Here is a 23413-nt window from a genome sequence, read left to right on the forward strand (position 1 = left end):
GCCTTTTTTCTCCACACATAGTGTTGTGTGTTCCTTCCAAACAACTCAACTTTAGTTTCATCTGTCCACAGAATATTTTGCCAGTAGTGCTGCGGAACATCTCTGTGCTCTTTTGCGAACTTCAGACGTACAGCAATGTTTTTTGTGGACAGCAGTATTTGTATTTGTATTTATTATGGATCCCCGTTAGCTGCTGCAAAAGCAGCAGCTACTCTTCCTGGGGTCCAGCAAAATTAAGGCAGTTTCTAAAAAAATGTAACATTACAATATATTCACAGATTTCACAACACACTGTGTGCCCTCAGGCCCCTACTCCACCACTACCACATATCTACAGTACTAAATCCATGTGTATGTATAGTGCATATGTTATTGTGTGTGCCAATGTTTGTGTTGCTTCACAGTCCCCGCTGTTCCATAAGGTGTTTTTTTATCTGCTTTTTAATTAATTAATTAATTTTACTGCTTGTGTCAGTTTCTTGATGTGGAATAGAGTTCCATGTAGTCATGGCTCTATGTAGTACTGTGTGCCTCCCATAGTCTGTTCTGGACTTGGGGACTATGAAGAGACCTCTTGTGGGGTATGTCTAACAGTATTACTTCCGTCCCTCTCCTCGCCCCAACCTGGGCTTGAACCAGGGACCCTCTGCACACATCAACAACTGACACCCACGAAGCATCGTTACCTATCGCGCCACAAAAGCCACGGCCCTTGCAGAGCAAGGGGAACAACTACTTCAGGTCTCAGAGCGAGTGACATCACACGATTGAAACGCTATTAGCGCGCACCAACGCTAACTAACTAGCCATTTCACATCGGTTACATATGCATGGGTGTCCGAGCTGTGTGCCAGTAGTTTAGACAGAAAGCTCGGTGCATTCAACATTTCAATAACTCTCATAAATAAAAGTAGTGATGAAGTCAGTCTCTCCTCCACTTTCAGCCTGGAGAGATTGACATGCATATTATTCATATTAGCTCTCTGTGTACATCCAAGGGCCAGCCATGCTGCCCTGTTCTGAGCCAATTGCAATTTTCCTAAGTCCTTTTTTGTGGAACCTGACCACACGACTGTAGTCAAGGTGCGACAAAACTAGGGCCTGTAGGACCTGCCTTGTTGATAGTGTTGTTAAGAAGGCAGAGCATCGCTTTATTATAGACAGACTTCTCCCCATCTTAGCTACTACTGCATCAACATGTTTTGACCATGACAGTTTACAATATAGTGTTACTCCAAGAAGTTAGTTTAGTCATCTCAACTTCCTCAATTTCCACATTATTTATTATAAGATTTAGTTGAGGTTTAGGGTTTAGTTTGTGTTTTGTTCCAAATACAATGCTTTTAGTTTTAGAAATATTTAGGGCTAACTTATTCCTTCCCACCCACTCTGAAACTAACTGCAGCTCTTTGTTGAGTGTTGTAGTAATTTCAGTCACTGTAGTAGCTGACATGTATAGTGTTGAGTCATCCGCATACATAGAAACTCTGGCTTTACTCAAAGTCAGTGGCATGTCGTTAGTAAAAATTGAAAAATCAAGGGGCCTAAACAGCTACCCTGGGGAATTCCTGATTCTAACTGGATTATATTTGATAGGCCTCCATTAAAGAACCCCCTCTGTGTTGTTAGACAAGTAACTCTTTATCCACATTATAGCAGTCTAACAAGACAGCCCCCACAATCATTTTATCATCAATTTCTCTCAACCAATCATCAGTCATTTGTGTAAGTGCTGTGCTTGTTGAGTGTCCTTTCCTATGCGCATGCTGAAATTCTGTTGTCAGTTTGTTTACTGTAAAATATCATTGTATCTGGTCAAACACAATTTTTTCCAGAAGTTTACTAAGGGTTGGTAACAGGCTGATTGGTCGGCTATTTGAGCCAGTAAAGGAGGCTTTACTATTCTTGGGTAGCGGAATGACTTTACCTTCCCTCCAGGCCTGAGGGCACACGCTCTCTAATAGGCTTAAATTGAAGATGTGGCAAACAGGAGTGGCATATCGTCTGCTATTATCCTCAGTAATTTTCCATCTAGATTGTCAGACCCTGGTGGCTTGTCATTGCTGATAGAGAACAATAATTATTTTCACCTCTTCCACACTGACTTTACGGAATTCAAAAGTACAATTCTTGTCTTTCATAATTTGGTCCGATATACTTGGATGTGTAGTGTCAGCGTTTGTTGCTAGCATGTCATCCCTAAGTTTTCTTATCTTGCCAATGAAAAAGTAATTAAAGTACTTTGCAATATCAGTGGGCTTTGTGATGAATGAGCCATCTGATTCAATGAATGAAGGAGCCGAGTTTGCTTTTTTCCCCTAAATTTAAAAGCTTTTTACTATTATTCTTTATATAATTTATCTTTGTTTCATAGTGTAGTTATTTTTAATTTTTTATTTAGTTTAGTCACATGATTTCTTAATTTGCAGGACATACATTATCAATCATTTCACACATATTATCCAGATACTGACTGTTAGCACTTGGTGGCCTATAGCCACCAAGTGCTATAGGCCAGATGAACATGTAGCAATATTACTTCAACAGTATTTAACATTAGATCGTCTCTAAGCTTTACAGGAATGTGGTTCTGAGTATAGACCGCAACACCGCCTCCGTTGGCATTTCTGTCTTTTCGGAAGATTTTATAACCATGTATTGCTACCACTGTATCATCAAAGGTATAATCTAAGTGAGTTTCAGAGATAGTTAGAATCAGTGGCTTCTTCCATGGTGTCCTCCCATGAACACCATTCTTGTTTAGTGTTTTACGCATTGTAGACTCGTCAACAGAGATGTTAGCATCTTCCAGAGATTTCTGTAAGTCTTTAGCTGACACTCTAGGATTCTTCTTAACCCCATTGAGCATTCTGCACTGTGCTCTTGCAGTCATCTTTGCAGGACGGCCACTACTTGGGAGAGTAGCAACAGTGCTGAAATTTCTCAATTTATAGACAATTTGTCTTACCGTGGACTGACTTTTAGAGATACTTTTGTAACCCTTTCCAGCTTTATGCAAGGCAACAATTCTTAATCTTAGGTCTTCTGAGATCTCTTTTGTTTGAGGCATGGTTCACATCAGGCAATGATTCTTGTGAATAGCAAACTCAAATTTTGTGAGTGTTTTTTATGCATCAGGGCAGCTCTAACCAAAATCTCCAATCTCGTCTCATTGATTCGACTCAGGTAAGTTGACTCCTGACTCCAGTCATTAGCCTAGGGGTTCACATACTTTTTCCAACCTACACAGTGAATGTTTAAATGATTTATTCAATATAGACAAGAAAAATACAATATTTTGTGTGTTATTAAGCACACTGAGTTTGTCTATTGTTGTGACTTAGATGAAGAGCAGATCGAATTTTATGTCAAATTTATGCAGAAATCCTGGTAATTCCAATGGGTTCAAACTTTTTCTTGCCACTGTATGGTTCATGAGGAGAAGATGATTGCAGATCATTTTGAGCATTAGCGTTACATATGCAAAGAATGAGTTGTTAATAGTTTCCTTGTTTTTTCGAAGCATTATCATTACATAATCAAAACTTAACATGGTTCACCGTGGTAATGTCTGTGATGACCCTACAATGTTTCAAGTTGATAGACCATTGTGAAGTGGATTTACAAAGGATTTATTTTAAATGGACATGTACAATCTGATTTCCTGATTTATCAATAACTCAACCATCTCTTAACCAATCAAGCGTTTCTCAAACTAAGTTAAGCGATGTACCATGGGCCTACATACCAAACTTGATGTTCTTTGGACATATGGTTCATGAGAATATGTTTTTCAGGTTTTCCAAAATGTCCAAGATGGAGGAAAATCTATCCTAATGGACCTTACTGGTCCTTGAGGCAAATTTGTTCAGCATGAGGAAAGACGCCTACATTTCAAGTCTCGAGGTCAAACGAGTCAGCGAATATGAGGGTTTAAGTGAGACTACTGGCCAATCGGTGCCATTCTTTTTGACCAAGTTACTCACGGCCTCTCGTTTCTGTGTACCGAATTAGATGGGTTTTTTTTTTAAACCAATCTATGCTTGAGTTATTGGAATGAAGATGATCAAAAGTGTGGCTCACTTCTGCCCACAGCACACACACACACACATTAGTGACTCCCTGAACACAATGCTCAAGCTCCAACCTTTCAAAACACACCAGCAGCCCTGGCTTTCTCCTCCACTGACAGCTCATTGGGCAGTGCCTCCTATCTGACGCCGCTGATTGGCTATTGAATGTTGTCTCCCAGGCAGCAGAGGAACTGGCAGCAGGAGGAGACAGGGAGAAAGAAGGGAAAGAGAGAGTGGGAGGATACAGTGCAATATCGTGAGAGGGAGAGAGCAAAACAGAGAGAGTAATAGAGGAGGCAAGAGCACCTTCAGGCAAAAGGAGGAAGGAGGAAAAATAGGAAAATCTTGTCTGTGTTGCTAAAGCTGTTTATGTCCTAGGTTTCTGAAGACAAGGGGGGGCTGTGACTGAGATGAGAGCGCTGCTGTAGCTGGGTCCAGTTCTAAGGATGCCGGGGTGGAAGTGAGGTTCTATAGCGGTTCCACAGCAGTTCCACAGCACCACCAGGCAGGAACCAACGCTGGGATGCAGAACCTACGACAAGCAGCCACGGAGGCTTTCCATCGCCTGGGTGAGTATCAGTCAAACCTACCCTCCCTAGAAACAGTACCACACTGGCTCCAGTCGGGTTAGGGGATCGAGCAGTGCTTGCTCAAGCTTCCTCATACCCACAAACAGTATTTACAGAGTTCTCATTGGTAGCCTGCTATGCTTAATGTGTTCCATCTTTGTACTATGCCAGATTCCAGGATACACTGCATGGGGAATGTACTGTATGTTACCTAGGGAACACAATACCTAACTTGTTGGCATGACAACTATCCTTACACACTCTACAGGTAATGACAGGCAGCAGCTTGTTAACAGGGTCGGTGTTGTAGAGTGGTATGTTGCCGTGTTCCAGGGATGCGGGCACCCCTAGGGAATGGACTGTTCCAAGCGTCAGTAGCTTGGCACGGACTGGCAAGTTATACTGCTGATCTGCAGATGCAGCTAGGAAGCCCACAGCTTATTGAATAAAGCATACAAATGCTGATGAGCAAAGTGGCTGTTTTGCTCCCAAAGTAGGAGAGAAGACATGTGAGGGGTGATGTGAGCACAAGGGGAGAGAGGAGGAGAGGCAGCCCCAGCGGGAGCAGAGGGGTGTTTTGCTCACTAAGTGGGAGAGGAAAGGGGTGAGGAGAGAGGTGAAGGATGAGGTAAGAAGCAGAAGATGTGTTTTTCTCACTGAGTGGGAGAGAAGACGGGAGAGGAGTGAGATGGTAACCCACATCTCCCCCAGGGTGGGTGCAGGTTGTCAGGGGGAGGGAAGGTAGACAGCTAAGGCATCAAGGTGCAGGTGGTTCCAGTTCCTAGGGGGGAGGTTGGTTGTCAGGGGGGATGGGTACTGGGTAGTTATAGTGCTCTTATACAGTCAGGGTAGTTATAGTGCTGTTATACACTCAGGGTAGTTATAGTGCTGTTATACAGTCAGGGTAGTTATAGTGCTGTTATACACTCAGGGTAGTTATAGTGCTGTTATACAGTCAGGGTAGTTATAGTGCTGTTATACACTCAGGGTAGTTATAGTGCTGTTATACAGTCAGGGTAGTTATAGTGCTGTTATACAGTCAGGGTAGTTATAGTGCTGTTATACAGTCAGGGTAGTTATAGTGCTGTTATACAGTCAGGGTAGTTATAGTGCTGTTATACACTCAGGGTAGTTATAGTGCTGTTATACACTCAGGGTAGTTATAGTGCTGTTATACACTCAGGGTAGTTATAGTGCTGTTATACACTCAGGGTAGTTATAGTGCTGTTATACACTCAGGGTAGTTATAGTGCTGTTATACACTCAGGGTAGTTATAGTGCTGTTATACACTCAGGGTAGTTATAGTGCTGTTATACAGTCAGGGTAGTTATAGTGCTGTTATACACTCAGGGTAGTTATAGTGCTGTTATACAGTCAGGGTAGTTATAGTGCTGTTATACACTCAGGGTAGTTATAGTGCTGTTATACAGTCAGGGTAGTTATAGTGCTGTTATACAGTCAGGGTAGTTATAGTGCTGTTATACACTCAGGGTAGTTATAGTGCTGTTATACACTCAGGGTAGTTATAGTGCTGTTATACAGTCAGGGTAGTTATAGTGCTGTTATACAGTCAGGGTAGTTATAGTGCTGTTATACACTCAGGGTAGTTATAGTGCTGTTATACACTCAGGGTAGTTATAGTGCTGTTATACAGTCAGGGTAGTTATAGTGCTGTTATACAGTCAGGGTAGTTATAGTGCTGTTATACACTCAGGGTAGTTATAGTGCTGTTATACAGTCAGGGTAGTTATAGTGCTGTTATACACTCAGGGTAGTTATAGTGCTGTTATACACTCAGGGTAGTTATAGTGCTGTTATACACTCAGGGTAGTTATAGTGCTGTTATACACTCAGGGTAGTTATAGTGCTGTTATACACTCAGGGTAGTTATAGTGCTGTTATACACTCAGGGTAGTTATAGTGCTGTTATACAGTCAGGGTAGTTATAGTGCTGTTATACACTCAGGGTAGTTATAGTGCTGTTATACAGTCAGGGTAGTTATAGTGCTGTTATACACTCAGGGTAGTTATAGTGCTGTTATACACTCAGGGTAGTTATAGTGCTGTTATACACTCAGGGTAGTTATAGTGCTGTTATACACTCAGGGTAGTTATAGTGCTGTTATACACTCAGGGTAGTTATAGTGCTGTTATACACTCAGGGTAGTTATAGTGCTGTTATACAGTCAGGGTAGTTATAGTGCTGTTATACACTCAGGGTAGTTATAGTGCTGTTATACACTCAGGGTAGTTATAGTGCTGTTATACACTCAGGGTAGTTATAGTGCTGTTATACAGTCAGGGTAGTTATAGTGCTGTTATAGAGCTGGGGAAGCAGGATGCTGGTGTCTCTGTAGACAGAGATGAATAATGCATCACTCTCACAGCTGCAGTGTAAACAAAATAAAGTAAGTGCTCTGTAGTCCTTTAAAAGACTCAGGGCGAATCTGTTAGGGGTCACTGCCAATTCAAATGCAATGGCACGTCCACTAACCAGTTTCCGCCACATTGGTTGAGTGTTGTTCGAATCAGAACTGTGCTAAGTGATTTTGTTATCGTACACAGACAGGACAGCCGATGTTCCTCCTCTCTCTACTCCTGTCAGTTTGAACAAGGAAACTGTTGTTTTCTCTGATCTGAAGAGACTCGGATGAGCTTTGCACATTTCTGTCAGAGAGAGAGATCTCGTATCAGGATGATATACTGCTCAGCTGCTTGGCCTGGGAGCACAACTCACAGGATGTCCAAACGAGCGCCTATCTCTACGCTATTCAGAGACGCTGATAGTATGTCTGTACACTAGGCTGCGAAGTACACTGCTTCTACACATGATTGCATGTTTACTCATGTCTTGAATCAATACTTACTTGTGCCATTTTCCATGTATCCCACACAGCACAGTATGATAGTATGCCAGAGGTAAGATTATAGAGGACAGTGTCAAGACCAAAGCTCCAGTGTAGGTTAACCTATAGGACTGGCTAAGACTGGCTATGAGGGGGACACCACAGGGCATTCCAATTCCAATAGAGCTCAGAGGAAACAATATAAGAGTGTCAATGACACATCGACTCCCCCCCAAATATGCCTCAACCTCAATTCATTGAGGAGTGGGTACTTGAAGAATCCAATCTGTGTGTATGTGTGCTTTTTCAGCTTCGCTCTCTCTCTCTCTCTCTCTCTCTGACACATCTCATCCCCTCCTCAATACCTCCACTCCCCTCTGGGTGAGTTGGACAATAGACAAAGTTGCACTTTCTTTGACACCCCTCAAGGTGTACTTGTGTGGTGCCCATCTGTGTGGTGCCCATCTGTGTGATGTCTATCTGTGTGTGACTGTCTGATAGACCTGGCTGGAAGGCAACAGCGGCTCGGTCCGGTCAACATATGCCTGCCTGGCTCTGAGCCCCCCAGGCTGCTCCCAGTGGGTAGTGGATTAACAAGCTGCCTGGATGCTGCCTGCCTTCCTGTGACAAGTGTCCACCTCCAACAGCTACGGCCCACTCTGCTCTGCTCTGTTCTGCCTCAGGAATACTGATGAGGGCTATCTGTATGTACGGGGTCTGTATGAGGGCGAGATGGAGGGATAGGAATGGAGGGAGGAGGGTAGGTGGTGAATGGTGGGCTCGTCTCGGCGTGTGATGGAGCATGAGTGACTGTCTCTCTGTGCCTCCATCTCTCCTCCATATATAACCCTGACTGCATTGACGTGCTGTACCAAGGCAGAGCTAGTGGCTATAATATAATATCCTATAATATCCTAATATCCTAACCTACTTTTTCCCCTTTTTCTCCCCAATTGGTAGTTACAGTCTTGTCCCAACGCTGCAACTCTCGTTCGGACTCGGGTCAGGTGAAGGTCGAGAGCCACGCGTCCTCCGAAACACGACCCGCCAAGCCACACTGCTTCTTGACACACTGCTCGCTTAACCCGGAAGCCAGCCGCACCAAAGTGTCGGAGGAAATGCCAAACTGGCAACCGTCGTCAGCTTGCAGGCGCCCAGCCCGCCACAAGGAGTCGCTAGAGCGCGATGGGACAAGGACATCCCGGCCGGCCAAACCTTCCCCTTAACTGAACGACGCTGGGACAATTGTGTGCTGCCTCATGGATCTCCCGGTCACGGCCGGCTGTGACACAGCCCAGGATCGAACCCGGGTCTGTAGTGACTCCTCAAGAACTGCAATGCAGTACCTTAGACCGCTGCCCCACTCGGGAGGCTTCCGTTCTAGGGATTCTATTTCTATGGTAGCAACTTTACCTCACCTCAGTCCAATGCCCTTCAGTCAGAGTCATACCAGAACGTCCCTACCCCAGGATGTCTGCACATACTGCAGAGATCATGACCTCCATTTCCTGGTTGGCATTCCTAGTTTCTACCCAATCTAATTATAACTTGACTTTGTCCATGGCTGCACATGCTGAGCCAAGAGGACTTTTAGTTAGTTGGAAAAGGCAATGTGCCAGCTGTACTGTATTCTTCCAAGACAAATATATTTAGACTGGAACATGTTTGTATGGGTTTAATTATCCAATGTGTCAATTTATAGATGTGGCTTTTATATGAATAACATACATTTATACCCTCAATAATTTCCCATATGAAATTGATTATTGACAAACAATTATAGTTTTATATTGCAGTATCTTTTTCTGTTTAAATACTATATGTGTTGCTATACAGGGAATAAGGCTTTCTGTAAAGCCTATTGTTATTAAAGTCAAGCAGCCCTAAAGGTAATGTCTTGTCTGGATGGGTACAGCGATGCCTTCCCATTTAGAAGATAAGGAGCATGTTCCTGCAAACTTTGACTGTCACATATGAGAAAGAGCTACTGACCCAGACTCCTCTCCAAGTTCCCTCTCTGTGTCTCTCTTTCTTTCTGTCTCTCTCCCCATCTGTCTGTGTCTCTGTCTCTCTCTGTGTCTCTCTGTGTCTCTGTCTCTCTCTGTCTCTCCCCAAGTCTCTCTGTGTCTCTGTCTCTCTCTGTGTCTCTCTCCAAGTCTCTCTGTGTATCTGCCTTTCTCTGTCTCTCTGTATCTCTCTCCAAGTCTTTCTGTGTATCTGTCTCTCCGAGTCTCTCTCCAAGTCTCTCTGTGTCTCTCTCTCTCTCTCTCTCCAAGTCTCTGTGTCTCTGTGTCTCTGTCTCTCTCTGTCTCTCTGTGTCTCTGTCTCTCTGTGTCTCTGTCTCTCTGTGTCTCTGTCTCTCTGTGTCTCTGTCTCTCTGTGTCGCTGTCTCTCTGTGTCTCTGTCTCTCTGTGTCTCTGTCTCTCTCTGTCTCTCTGTCTCTCTCTCCAAGTCTCTCTGTGTCTCTGTCTGTCCGTGTCTCTCTTCTGTCTCACACTCCCCAACTTATATTATCATCATCACTCACATGTCACACGCACACATTTTCATCTCTTCCTCCTGTCACTCATCCTCTTCCTCTCCCTCCTCCTCCTCTCCTTCCTTCCCTGTTCCACTCCTCTCTCATTTAACATCCCTGCTCCACTTTTCACATTCCATTAGAATCTCCCAGCTACACAATTTTTACCACAGTGGACTTAACGTTAAATTATATCTTCAGCTGAATTCAGCATTATAAAGCAACGATAGCAGCAGTAGACATTGTAGCATCCTTGTAACACAGGACCTTAAAGTTTATGGTTTGGTCCAAATGTTGTTTCCAAGTGTTCTATCCAAGTTTTCTAACCAAGTGTTCCAACCATGTGTTCTATCCAAGGGTTCTATCATAGTGTTCTAACCAGTGTTCTATCCAAGTGTTCTTAACAAGTGTTCACTCTTTCTGTCTTTTGTTCCTGGCAGGTCTGAAGCAAAGACAGCTGGGATATGAGGAGGTAAGATACCCTATGTTATTGTCTGTGACTGAAACACTTACGAAATACTATTTTTAAGGGTGAGATTCGACTATGTATCACAAGAGTTTTAGACAGTTAGATGTACTTTGTTGTTCCCTCTCTCTGTTTCTCTCTGGCGTCCTCCGTCCCTCCTGGGGAGAGAGAAGATGAACAGAATAGTCAACACTGCCCCCTGCTGAGAAGAGTGGGTGGAGGAGATGGAGCATGAGAGAGAGGGAGGGAGGGAGGGAGGCAGGCAGGCTGTAGACACATAGACACACTCCACCACCACCACCACTCAGCGTTGCTCCCGCTCCCGTTGAAGTTGGAGAGGCATTTCATTTCAAGGGCCATTAAGTCCTGTCTCCTCCCCATAGCGGAAAGAGCACCGTGAGATTCGACATTCTACGTCTCTGAAAAGAAAGCGAGACAAAAATAGCCTTGCCTCCCCTCTGAGCTCTACATCCTAGCCTGCCCTGCCCTCGACTATTAAAACTGTAATTACACTCTTTATGGAGCTAATTCCCATTTGCTGCTGCCCTACGTGGACCACTCAGCACTCACAAAAAGCATCATTATGTGGTGGTACTAACTGCCCCGTGTCCTCCAAAACCAGCACAGAAATGTTATGTATGCAGTTAAGAAAATGTTTGACGGGATGGAAACCTGTTTTAGGAAAACGGGGAAAGTGAACCACAAACAGTAAAAGCTGTTAGTGGGTCAGATTGGCAGGTTATGGCAGCTCTGTGGGAGTCTGTTTTCCCCCGCTGGTATCTCCTCTCACACGCAATCCTCCTCAGTCCTCACACCTCGCCCTCATACAGGCTGGATTGGATCTGTAGCTAGCTGGTGTTAGGCCTCAAACTGTGTTTTCGGCACGCCAAGACTTTCTGGAGGGGTGGAGGAGCAATGAGGGATGGAGGTTGAGGGATAATGGAGGAATTCTATCAATCACTCACTGTATTGTATTCAGAATGCCCCATGCAAATATTTGGGATTCCATTGAAATAAATACCAGAGAAGAAGACTCCAGTGGTGTGTAGAGGAAATGAGACAGAACTCCTTCCCCCCTCCACCAACACCCTAAATGGAACAGAAATAGAATGTTAATTCATATAAAACACTCAAATTAGATTTCCCTCCATGAGTTCCTCTCTGTCCCCTTCCCTTTGCATCTCTCTTCACACACGCACACCGAGACACACTTGTCGTCTCTTCTTCAGCTTGTGCTGACTTGAATGTACACTCTTGCTTCAAATTAGGTCGAGTTACATGGTGTTTCCGTTTATCTGCTACTGGGATAGGGTCATGGGACTGTACCCCTGGAGCCAGACTCATGCTTGTCATATGAGCTTCAGGGCCAACCCACCGCACCGAAAACAGGAAAGAAAGAGAGACCGAGAGAAGGGAAGGATAGGGAGGAGAGAGAAAGTGCCTAGGAAGTGAGAGAGGAGGGAGAGGAAGATGGAGGATTTGAGATGGAGAGTCAGGGCCACAGCTACTCGGTGAGCCCGGAGTTGCTGCTGGTGCTGTGTTATGGTCGAAAAAGATGGAGAAAGAGGGGAGGAGGAGAAGGAGGAGGGGAGAAGGAGAAGGAGGAGGAGGGAATGGAGGAGCCCCCATCTCCCAAGAGCAGGAGTGTTCGCGTCCTTACCGTCTGCTGAGGTAGCAGTGGGCATGTGTGTGTGTGTCGGTCTGATTCTGCAGGCTTGGTTAGGGTGATGGCTGGTGCCACTGTGTTATTACTGTCGGTGTCCTTGGATTATCACACTAACACTGAGTGTCACATGATGTCAATGTTGTCGTGACTTTAAGGATATGTCCTGTGCACACATCAATTAGGTTCAATGGTATGCCCCCGACGGGGAATTCTCTCTAGGGGAAAACACTCCTAAATCGGCATTGACAGTAACCTTTTCTCTCGGGGTAGCCAGGGATTCTTTCAGCTAGCTTGTGAGTTTTTGTTTTTATGCCAAAGTTGTAAACAAAGCTGGTGGGTAATGTATTCTAGCTGACTAGCTACAAGATGGCCAGTTACAATAATAGATGTCATCACAACAGCGGGCTGCCTGTCTCTCTTGGCCCTTTCTTTGCCCACGCCTGTCCACAACATTCAGGGAATCCTCAACACACGTTCTGCCGTGTCTAACGAATGTATTTTTGGAAAAAGGTGCCGTCGACAAGAACAGAGGAAATCAATTCCATTGAGTAGCGTAGGACCCTGGCGGTGGTGAGGTGATGGATGATGTTCCCATGGGACATCACAGGCCTCTGTATCAGCACAGCTCACATTGAAACGTCCTGTACTCTACTGTGACTTTTACACTGAGTATACCAAAAATTAGGAATTTGTGTTTTTTTTGTTTGTCCAACCACCTCTTGAGGATTGACCACAAGTTCTCAATGGGATTAAGGTCTGGGGAGTTTCCTGGCCATTGACCCAAAATATCGATGTTTTGTTCCCCCAGCCACTTAGTTATCACTTTTGCCTTATGGCAAGGTGCTCCATCATGCTGGAAAAGGCATTGTTTGTCACCAAACTGTTCCTGGATGGTTGGGAGAAGTTGCTCTCGGAGGATGTGTTGGTACCATTCTTTATTCATGGCTGTCGTCTTTGGCAAAATTGTGAGTGAGCCCACTCCCTTGGCTGAGAAGCAACACCACACATGAATGGTCTCAGGATGCTTTACTGTTGGCGCTCACCTTGTCTTCTGCGGACAAGCTTTTTTCCGGATGCCCCAAACAATCGGAAAGGGGATTCATCAGAGAAAATGACTTTACCCCAGTCCTCAGCAGTCCAATCCCTGTACCTTTTGCAGAATATCAGTCTGTCCCTGATGTTTTTCCTGGAAAGAAGTGGCTTCTTTGCTGCCCTTCTTGACATCAGGCCATCCTCCAAAAGTCTTCACCTCACTGTGTGTGCAGATGCACTCACACCTGCCTGCTGCCATTCCTGAGCAAGCTCTGTACTGGTGGTGCCCCGATCCCGCAGCTGAATCAACTTTAGGAGACGGTCCTGGCGCTTGCTGGACTTTCATGGGCGCCCTGAAGCCTTCTTCACAACAATTGAACCGCTCTCCTTGAAGTTCTTGATGATCCAATAAATGGTTGATTTAGGTGCAATCTTACTGGCAGCAATATCCTTGCCTGTGAAGCCCTTTTTGTGGAAAGCAATGATGACGGCACGTGTTTCCTTGCAGGTAACCATGGTTGAAAGAGGAAGAACAATGAATCCAAGCAACACCCTCCTTTTGAAGCTTCCAGTCTGTTATTCGAACTCAGTCAGCATGACAGAGTGATCTCCAGCCTTGTCCTCGTCAACACTCACACCTGTGTTAACGAGAGAATCACTGACATGATGTCAGCTGGTCCTTTTGTTGCAGGGCTGAAATGCAGTGGAAATGTTTTTGGGGGATTCTGTTCATTTGCATGGCAAAGAGGGACTTTGCAATTAATTGCAATTCATCTGATCACTCTTCATAACATTCTGGAGTATATGCAAATTGCCATCATACAAACTGAGGTAGCAGACTTTGTGAAAATTAATATTTGTGTCATTCTCAAAACTTTTGGCCACGACTGTACACTGACATCAACAAGGGATCATCGCTTTCACCTGGATTTACCTGGTCAGCATATGTCATGGAAAGAGCAGGTGATCTTAATGTTTTGTATACTCAGCGTTCTCTGTGTCTTTCATGTTGTTAGCCACAGTTAGTGGGGAGGCTGAGAAACTTTTCAACCCATAACAGTCTCCTCATATTGCCTCTTGTGTCTGTCTTTCTGTGTCTATCTGTCTCTGTCTGTCTCTCTTTCTTTTCTCTCTCTCGCGCTCTCTCTCTTTCGTCTGCCATGTGTTTATTTGCATCCACCACTCTCTCTCTCCTGTCTCTCTCTATTCTCTCTCCTTCACCTGGCCAGTTGGATGAGGCAGACCCGTCCTACTCCAAGCCCCAGCCTCACTGGTTCCACACGCTGCAGATCCGCCAGCTGACGGCCCAGAGAGGACGCAGCAACAGTGACCCTATGGGAGGAAAGAGTTTCGATCAGGACTTCCAATGGGTGAGCACTGGGAAGTTTAGCCTGATCCCAGATCTGTTATCAAATCAAATGTTATTGGTCACATACAAATGGTTAGCAGATGTTATTGCAGGTGTAGCGAAATGCTTGTGCTTCTAGTTCCGACAATGCAGTAATATCTAACAAGTAATCTAACAAGTACACAACAACTACCTAATACACACAAATCTAAGTAAAGGGATGGAATAAGAATATGTACATATAAATATATGGATGAGCCATGACCGAGCGGCATAGGCAAGATGCAATAGATGGTATAAAATACAGTATATACCTGTGGGGTGAGTAATGCAAGATATGTAACATCATTATTAAAGTGTCATTAATAAAGTGACTAGTGATCCATTTGTTAGAGTGGCCAATGATTTCAAGTCAGGCAGCAGCCTCTCTGTGTTAGTGATGGCTGTTTAACAGTCTGATGGCCTTGAGATAGAAGCAATTTTTCAGTCACTCGGTCCCAGCTTTGATGCACCTGTATGATTACTATGGTGTGTGACAATGCCTTTAGGATTTGGCAAGATAGTACAAACAGATCTGGGATCAGGCTCGGTGAGGTAGGTGGCACCTGGTTATATCTGTAATGTACCTGCAGTTACCTCACTCTGTCAATATGAAGATGTACTGCAAATGTTTGAGGTTGGCACCTTACCCCACCTAACACACTCGTGTCCGTCCTCACAGAAAACAGGCCTACAGTTTGGCACAGCTAACTCCTACCTGAACCTGGAGAAGATAGGAGAGGGGACATACGCTACAGTCTACAAGGGAATCAGCCGGTCAGTATCAATCAATCAATCAATCAGTTGTCATCAAGTGCTTATACAGTAACACGACCTTGACCCCAAAGAGCAAGCGGAATCTGAAGTCAGTACAGGTGCTATAAGCTATAAGACATTAGCACAACTCAACAGTGATGAACAGCTCAGTAATTACGTCACCCACCCTGACAACGTCCAATAGGTCAGTGTAGTCATTCATATATGACACATCTTTTATATTACCCCAACAAACTAAACCGCTATGTCAGCTGGTATTGATTTGACTGGCCCTATTTGTCCCCTGTGCTGTTTGTTTGACGAAGGACAAGGTTTTTTGTGAATGTCTGTTGGACGGTTCTACACTAACGAGCACAGAGCGTATAAAGCCTTTCACAGTGGTTTCACTTTATACGGTCAAACAGCACACAGTGGAGGCTGACAGAGGTCACGTCACAGATAGAACAGATGTTTCACCGGATGTTTAAATGTGAAGCATCCGCTTGGCGTTTCCAGTCACAACCAAATATGGTATTGAGAGGAAGCCCAGTGGCCGGCAGTGGGAGATGGAACGAGATGGATTTTGGCTGACAATTAAACATTTGATCTCAATACTACAGTTTATGGTTCCCAAAAGTATAATCTGTTACAAATAGAGTGGACTAAGTTTTGTAGACTTTACCCTTGTTTAGAAGGCAAATGTAGTTATTTAGTTATTGCACACGCACACTTCACAGAGTAGGCTTTCCCTAACGGAAATATGCAAATGTGTGCTAGAACGTGACAATAGGATCTCGCCAGCTTGTGCTTGGCTCTGCCTACCTCCTTGCTCTGCCCACTATGACTCATTTGTTTCCATTTGAAACGACAGGCTGTGGTCTGTCTTGCTTTAGTTATACAAATCTTTGGTGACGTTATGCTAGTGTTCAGGGCAGAGAGCTTTATTAACTCATCCAGTCAGACTCCAGAAGACCAGGCAGAGAGCTTTATTAACTCATCTAGTCAGACTCCAGAAGACCAGGCAGAGAGCTTTATTAACTCATCCAGTCAGACTCCAGAAGACCAGGCAGAGAGCTTTATTAACTCATCCAGTCAGACTCCAGAAGACCAGGCAGAGAGCTTTATTAACTCATCCAGTCAGACTCCAGAAGACCAGGCAGAGAGCTTTATTAACTCATCCAGTCAGACTCCAGAAGACCAGGCAGAGAGCTTTATTAACTCATCCAGTCAGACTCCAGAAGACCAGGCAGAGAGCTTTATTAACTCATCCAGTCAGACTCCAGAAGACCAGGCAGAGAGCTTTATTAACTCATCCAGTCAGACTCCAGAAGACCAGGCAGAGAGCTTTATTAACTCATCCAGTCAGACTCCAGAAGACCAGGCAGAGAGCTTTATTAACTCATCCAGTCAGACTCCAGAAGACCAGGCAGAGAGCTTTATTAACTCATCCAGTCAGACTCCAGAAGACCAGGCAGAGAGCTTTATTAACTCATCTAGTCAGACTCCAGAAGACCAGGCAGAGAGCTTTATTAACTCATCCAGTCAGACTCCAGAAGACCAGGCAGAGAGCTTTATTAACTCATCCAGTCAGACTCCAGAAGACCAGGCAGAGAGCTTTATTAACTCATCCAGTCAGACTCCAGAAGACCAGGCAGAGAGCTGCCAAAAGCCACAGCTGCACTAAGATAGGAGTTTTTCGGTCAGGTAGGAGATGTGATTTGATTGGTTGGCAGCAATGCAGAAATGGAGGGTGAGGTTCGATTGTGTTTTTCTTGACATTTAATGAGGTCATGAATTGTATCTCTCTGTTATAAATTATAATAGATTACTGTATTTGCCTGTATTACTGTATTTGTCTATATCCTCTCTCACCATAACTGAGCCATGGGATGTTAACTCTCTCTGTTACTCTCCTCTACTCTGCCCTCAGGATAAACGGGCACCTGGTGGCCTTGAAGGTGATCCGTATGAAGACTGAAGAAGGCGTACCATTCACTGCCATCCGAGAGGGTGAGAGCTTTTCCAGTAGGCCCATGCTGAACATGAGAAACAGTCATGTTAGCTTTAGCATGTTTAGAAGAATCGCATGTGCTTATCAAATTCCATTTCCACTGTGAACAAAGTGAATTATTATTAGCTCTGTGCCTGTCTGTCCAGCGTCCCTCCTGAAAGGCCTGAAACACGCCAACATTGTCCTGCTCCATGACATCATCCACACCCAAGAGGCACTCACATTTGTCTTTGAGTACGTACAAACAGACTTGGCTGAGTATATGAAGCAGCACCCGGGGGGCCTGCATTCCTACAATGTCAGGGTAAGTTCAATATTTCGATAAACAGAACCTCAACAAATACCATATCTTTTCCCACTCACCCTAAAACCTGTCCTCTGCTCTTTCAATTGTTTTAATTGTTCACCATTGACCATACTCTTCCTGCATGTCTGTCTGTCTGTGTGTCCATCAGATCTTCATGTTCCAGCTGCTGCGGGGTCTGTCCTACATCCACGGTCGGAGGATCCTGCACCGGGACCTCAAACCCCAGAACCTGCTCATCAGCTACCTGGGGGAGCTCAAACTGTCCGACTTCGGTAAACCAAACCCTAGCTTCATGTCCACATTCTGGTTCAAGCCTAACCTCAACCCTAACCCTAATCCTAGTTTCATGTCCACACCCCGACTCAACACTAACCCTCAACCACAACCCTAACCCTAGCTTCATGTCCACATCCCAGTTCTACCCTAACCCTAGCCTCAACCACAACCCTAACCCTAGCTTCATATCCACATCCCGGTTCAAACCTAACCCTAGCTTCATGTCCACATCCCGGTTCTACCCTAACCCTAGCCTCAACCACAACCCTAACCCTAGCTTCATATCCACATCCCGGTTCAAACCTAACCCTAGCCTCAACCACAACCCTAACCCTAGCTTCATATCCACATCCCGGTTCAAACCTAACCCTAGCCTCAACCACAACCCTAACCCTAGCTTCATATCCACATCCCGGTTCAAACCTAACCCTAGCCTCAACCACAACCCTAACCCTAGCTTCATATCCACATCCCGGTTCAAACCTAACCCTAGCCTCAACCACAACCCTAACCCTAGCTTCATATCCACATCCCGGTTCAAACCTAACCCTAGCCTCAACCACAACCCTAACCCTAGCTTACAAACCTAACCTAGCTTCATATCCACATCCCGGTTCAAACCTAACCCTAGCCTCAACCACAACCCTAACCCTAGCTTCATATCCACATCCCGGTTCAAACCTAAGCCTAGCCTCAACCACAACCCTAACCCTAGCTTCATATCCACATCCCGGTTCAAACCTCACCCTAGCCTCAACCACAACCCTAACCCTAGCTTCATATCCACATCCCGGTTCAAACCTAACCCTAGCTTCATATCTACATCCCGGTTCAAACCTAACCCTAGCCAACCCCTCCACAGCCTCTTAAGTTCTGGCTTGTCCATTGTCTATCCTCTGTAGAAGCCTATGGTATAACTCTCTCTTTATAATGTGTTATTTGGTCATGTATACAGGTGGTAATTATAACTTCATCTTACAGCTTCTATCTCAAGGCCATCAGACTGCTAAACAGCAATCACTAACTCAGAGAGGCTGCTGCCTACATTGAGACCCAATCACTGGCCACTTTAATAAATGGATCACTAGTCACTTTATATAATGCCACTCTAAATAATGCCACTTTAATAATGTTTACATATCTTACATTACCCATATCATATGTACAGTTGAAGTCAGAAGTTTACATACACTTAGGTTGGAGTCATTAAAACTCGTTTTTCAACCACTCCACAAATTTCTTGTTAACAAACTATACTTTGTGTATGACACAAGTCATTTTTCCAACAATTGTTTACAGACAGATTATTTCACTTATAATTCACTGTATCACAATTCCAGTGGGGCAGAAGTTTACATACACTAAGTTGACTGTGCCTTTAAACAGCTTGGAAAATTCCAGACAATGATGTCATGGCTTTAGAAGCTTTTGATAGGCTAATTGACATAATTTGAGTCAATTGGAGGTGTACCTGAGGATGTATTTCAAGGCCTACCTTCAAACTCAGTGTCTCTTTGCTTGACATCATGGGAAAATCAAAAGAAATCAGCCAAGACCTCAGAAAAAAAATTGGAGACCTCCACAAGTCTGGTTCATCCATGGGAGCAATTTCCAAACGCCTGAAGGTACCACGTTCATCTGTACAAACAATAGTATGCAAGTATAAACACCATGAGACCACGCAGCCGTCATACCGCTCAGGAAGGAGTTCTGTCTCCTAGAGATGTACTTTGGTGTGAAAAGTGCAAATCAATCCCAGAACAACAGCAAAGGACCATATGAAGATGCTGGCGGAAACAGGTATCTATATCCACAGTAAACGACACCTAAATCGACATAACCTGAAAGGCCGCTCAGCAAGGAAGAAGCCACTGCTCCAAAACCGCCATAAAAAAGCCAGACTACAGTTTGCAACTGCACATGGGGACAAAGATCGTACTTTTTGGAGAAATGTCCTCTGGTCTGATAAAACAAAAATAGAACTGTTTGGCCATAATGACCATCGTTATGTTTGGAGGAAAAAGGGGGATGCTTGCAAGCCGAAGAACACCATCCCAACCATGAAGCATGGGGGTGGCAGCAACATGTTGTGGGGCTGCTTTGCTGCAGGAGGGACTGGTGCACTTCACAAACTAGATGCCATCATGAGGAAAGAAAATTCTGTGGATATATTGAAGCAACATCTCAAGATGGGTTTTCCAAATGGACAATGACCCCAAGCACACTTCCAAAGTTGTGGCAAAATGGCTTAAGGACAACAAAGTCAAGGTATTGGAGTGGCCATCACAAAGCCCTGACCTCAATCCAATAGAAAATTTGTGGGCAGAACTGAAAAAGCGTGTGCGAGCAAGGAGGCCTACAAACCTGACTCAGTTACACCAGCTCTGTAAGGAGGAATGGGCCAAAATTCACCCAACTTATTGTGGGAAGCTTGTGGAAGGCTACCCGAAACGTTTGACCCAAGTTAAACAATTTAAAGGCATTGCTACCAAATACTAATTGAGCGTATGTAAACTTCTGACCCACTGGGAATGTGATAAAATAAATAAAAACTGAAATAAATCATTCTCTCTCCTATTATTCTGACATTTCACATTCTTAAAATAAAGTGGTGATCCTAACTGACCTAAGACAGGGAATTTTTACTAAGATTAAATGTCAGGAATTGTGAAAAACTGAATTTAAATGTATTTGGCTAAGGTGTATACAAACATCCGACTTCAACTGTATATACTGTGTTTTATACCATCTACAGCACCTTGGCTATGCCGCTCAGCCATCACTCATCCATATACTTACATGTACATATTCTCATTCACCCCTTTAGATTTGTGTGTATTAGGTAGTTGTTGGGGAATTGTTAGATTACTTGTTAGATATTACTGCACTGTCGGAACTAGAAGCACAAGCATTTCGCTACACTCACATTAACATCTGCTAACCATGTGTATGTGACAAATAAAATTTGATGTGATATGTGTGTTATATGTGGTATTGTATTCATGTTATAACTATATGGTTCCGTCTGTATCCACTAGGGCTGGCCCGGTCCAAGTCCATCCCGTGCCAGACCTATTCGTCTGAGGTGGTGACTCTGTGGTACCGACCTCCTGATGTCCTCCTGGGTTCCACTGATTACTCCACTGCTCTGGACATCTGGTGAGTGGACTGGACATATTTGGACATACAATATCCCATATCTGGACAGGGTCTGAACATCCTCCATAACCAACCACCCTGTAGGCAAGGTTGCAATAACGTCATTTCAATCAGCTTTTTTCCACTGGACAGCCAGATCTGAACCCATCAAATCAAATGTATTTATAAAGCCCTTCTTACATCAGCTGATATCTCAAAGTGCTGTACAGAAACCCAGCCTAAAACCCCAAACAGCAAGCAATGCAGGTGCAGAAGCACGGTGGCTAGGAAAAACTCCCTAGAAAAGCCAGAACATAGGAAGAAACCTAGAGAGGAACCAGGCTATGAGGGGTGTCCAGTCCTCTTCTGGCTGTGCCAGCATTGAACCAGAATAACACCAGAATACCACTGGACCGTGCCCATACTGTTCTAGAGACTGCATAACTACTTAGACCACTGCGTCATGGTGCTTTCAAGACAACTGGGAACTCTGGGGAAAAACCTAGGTCAAATCATGATGTCATTTTTCCTAGTCTGAGCTGTTTTTTTCCCCAGAGTTCCCAGTTGTCTTGAACGCACTGAAGTCGGAGATTTCCTAGTTCCCAGTTGTCTTGAACGCACTGAAGTCGGAGATTTCCTAGTTCCCAGTTGTCTTGAACGCACTGAAGTCGGAGATTTCCTAGTTCCCAGTTGTCTTGAACGCACTGAAGTCGGAGATTTCCTAGTTCTCAGTTGTTTTGAACGTGGCATCAGTGGTGGTTTAAGAGTAGCTGCCATTAGTGTTGCCATTAGTACTCTCCTACAGAGTGAGTTACCGCAGGTTGGCTCAGAGAATGTTGCGTGTTCAGAAGAGTTTAACCTCTTGGCCTTTGTCTAACGATGTTTTGGTGCCATACTGAGAAACAAATGTTTTAGTTGCTCTCCTAAGAGAAATATTATTTCCCCCCAGAGTTAAAATAATTTTGTACTAATGAATAGCATAAGCGTTGGTATAAACCATCCTGTGCATTAATGTTAATGATATCTGGGCAGGTTTCTATTTGACCTTTCCAAATAGAAGAGATTGGAACCACATGTTGTTTAAGGACTTGGAGTACAAAGAGAAATGTACCAAAAGGGGTAGTAATTTAACAGCAATAATCAAATGGGTTGGCCATAACCTAGGTATTTGCTTTCGTGTTATATATTTCGGAAGGTTTTAATATTTTATCCAAGGATACGTTTTTGAATTCATCCCCTTTTTCTATGCTATGTTTTGCCCTCTATAAATAGACTGCTTAGGATACAAAACCTACCTTTTAGTTTTTACCAAATTAGTTCACTTATTGTGCCGATTATGAAGTACTGAAGAAAGATGTCCCGTCCATCTCTCTCTTTTCACGGATTATTAAATGACTCCCCCAAACCTGTGTTGTCTTCCAGGGGAGCTGGATGCATCTTCATTGAGATGCTCCAGGGGACGCCAGCCTTTCCAGGGGTGGCAGACGTCTTTGAGCAGCTGCAGAAAATATGGGCTGTGAGTAGGATCCCCCTTTCTTTTCAATGGCATCATCCTCTCTACACTGAATAAAAAGGTGCGATCTAGAAGCTTTAACGGGTTCTTTGGCTGTTCCCTTTGGAGAACCCTTTTTGGTTCCAGGTAGAACCTTTCTACACCGGGTTCTTCATTGAACCCGAAAAGGTTCTACCTGGAACCCAAAGAGTGCTACCTGGAACCAAAAAGTGTTTTCCTATGGGGACAGACGAAGAACCTTTGGAAGCCTTTTTTCTAAGAGTGTAGATCCATAAAAACTAGTAGAGATGGCGGTTGATGGCTCACTCTGGACCCTTTCTGTCTGTCTCCAGGTCGTCGGGGTCCCGACTGAGGAGACGTGGCCAGGAGTGAACGAGCTGCCCAACTTCAGACCAGGTCAGAACTTCTTCATCCCTTTCATCCTCCTCCTCCCTCATGACCATTACAATAATCCAATCTTATGTGCTGCTTGAGAAAATACAGTCATTCCCATTGGGTCAGAGAAAGGTCAGGGAGGGATTAGTTTGGGATTAGTTTGGGTAATCTACACACTTAATAAAGCTCGACATAAACCACAGCAGACTAGACTCATGGTTTGCTGTGTGGCTCATCCCTAACCACTAGGGGGCAGCAGAAGTCAACGAGATACATTTTCATTGGGGTTGTATGGGACTGTGGGCCTGTTGGTCTATAGTACTACTTTTGCTTTCCAGACTCGTGGCATTTAAGACGGCTGTGGGAAGAGAGTACTTTAGCTCTTTCTAATGCACTGTGGTTTAAGAGAGTTGAGATGCATGGCGTGTGGCTGACAAACACATCTGCGAGAGGAGTCAGTGCGAAGGCTATGTGTGGGA

General features: G+C 44.4%; 1 protein-coding gene across 4 annotated transcripts in view; it reads left to right on the plus strand.

The window, feature by feature from the left end:
• The window catches only part of LOC106574248 (cyclin-dependent kinase 15), a 32635-nt gene that overhangs the window by 907 nt on the left and 8315 nt on the right, over positions 1-23413 (plus strand). For 2 of the 4 annotated variants that reach the window (XM_014149984.2, XM_014149985.2), the window contains exons 2-11: positions 4452-4642; positions 10448-10479; positions 14401-14541; positions 15241-15335; positions 17245-17324; positions 17472-17629; positions 17781-17904; positions 20947-21067; positions 22469-22562; positions 22892-22955. In XM_014149984.2, coding sequence (XP_014005459.2) covers positions 4597-4642; positions 10448-10479; positions 14401-14541; positions 15241-15335; positions 17245-17324; positions 17472-17629; positions 17781-17904; positions 20947-21067; positions 22469-22562; positions 22892-22955 — 955 coding nt within the window. In that variant the 5' untranslated portion in view covers positions 4452-4596. Of the gene's footprint in view, positions 1-4451; positions 4643-10447; positions 10480-10721; positions 12145-14084; positions 14135-14400; positions 14542-15240; positions 15336-17244; positions 17325-17471; positions 17630-17780; positions 17905-20946; positions 21068-22468; positions 22563-22891; positions 22956-23413 lie in introns of those variants that run through there. The other 2 variants (XM_045697612.1, XM_045697613.1) reach the window with 2 other exon arrangements.

The sequence above is a fragment of the Salmo salar genome, chromosome ssa16 (genome assembly GCF_905237065.1).
Source record: "Salmo salar chromosome ssa16, Ssal_v3.1, whole genome shotgun sequence".
In the NCBI taxonomy this organism is placed as follows: domain Eukaryota; kingdom Metazoa; phylum Chordata; class Actinopteri; order Salmoniformes; family Salmonidae; genus Salmo; species Salmo salar.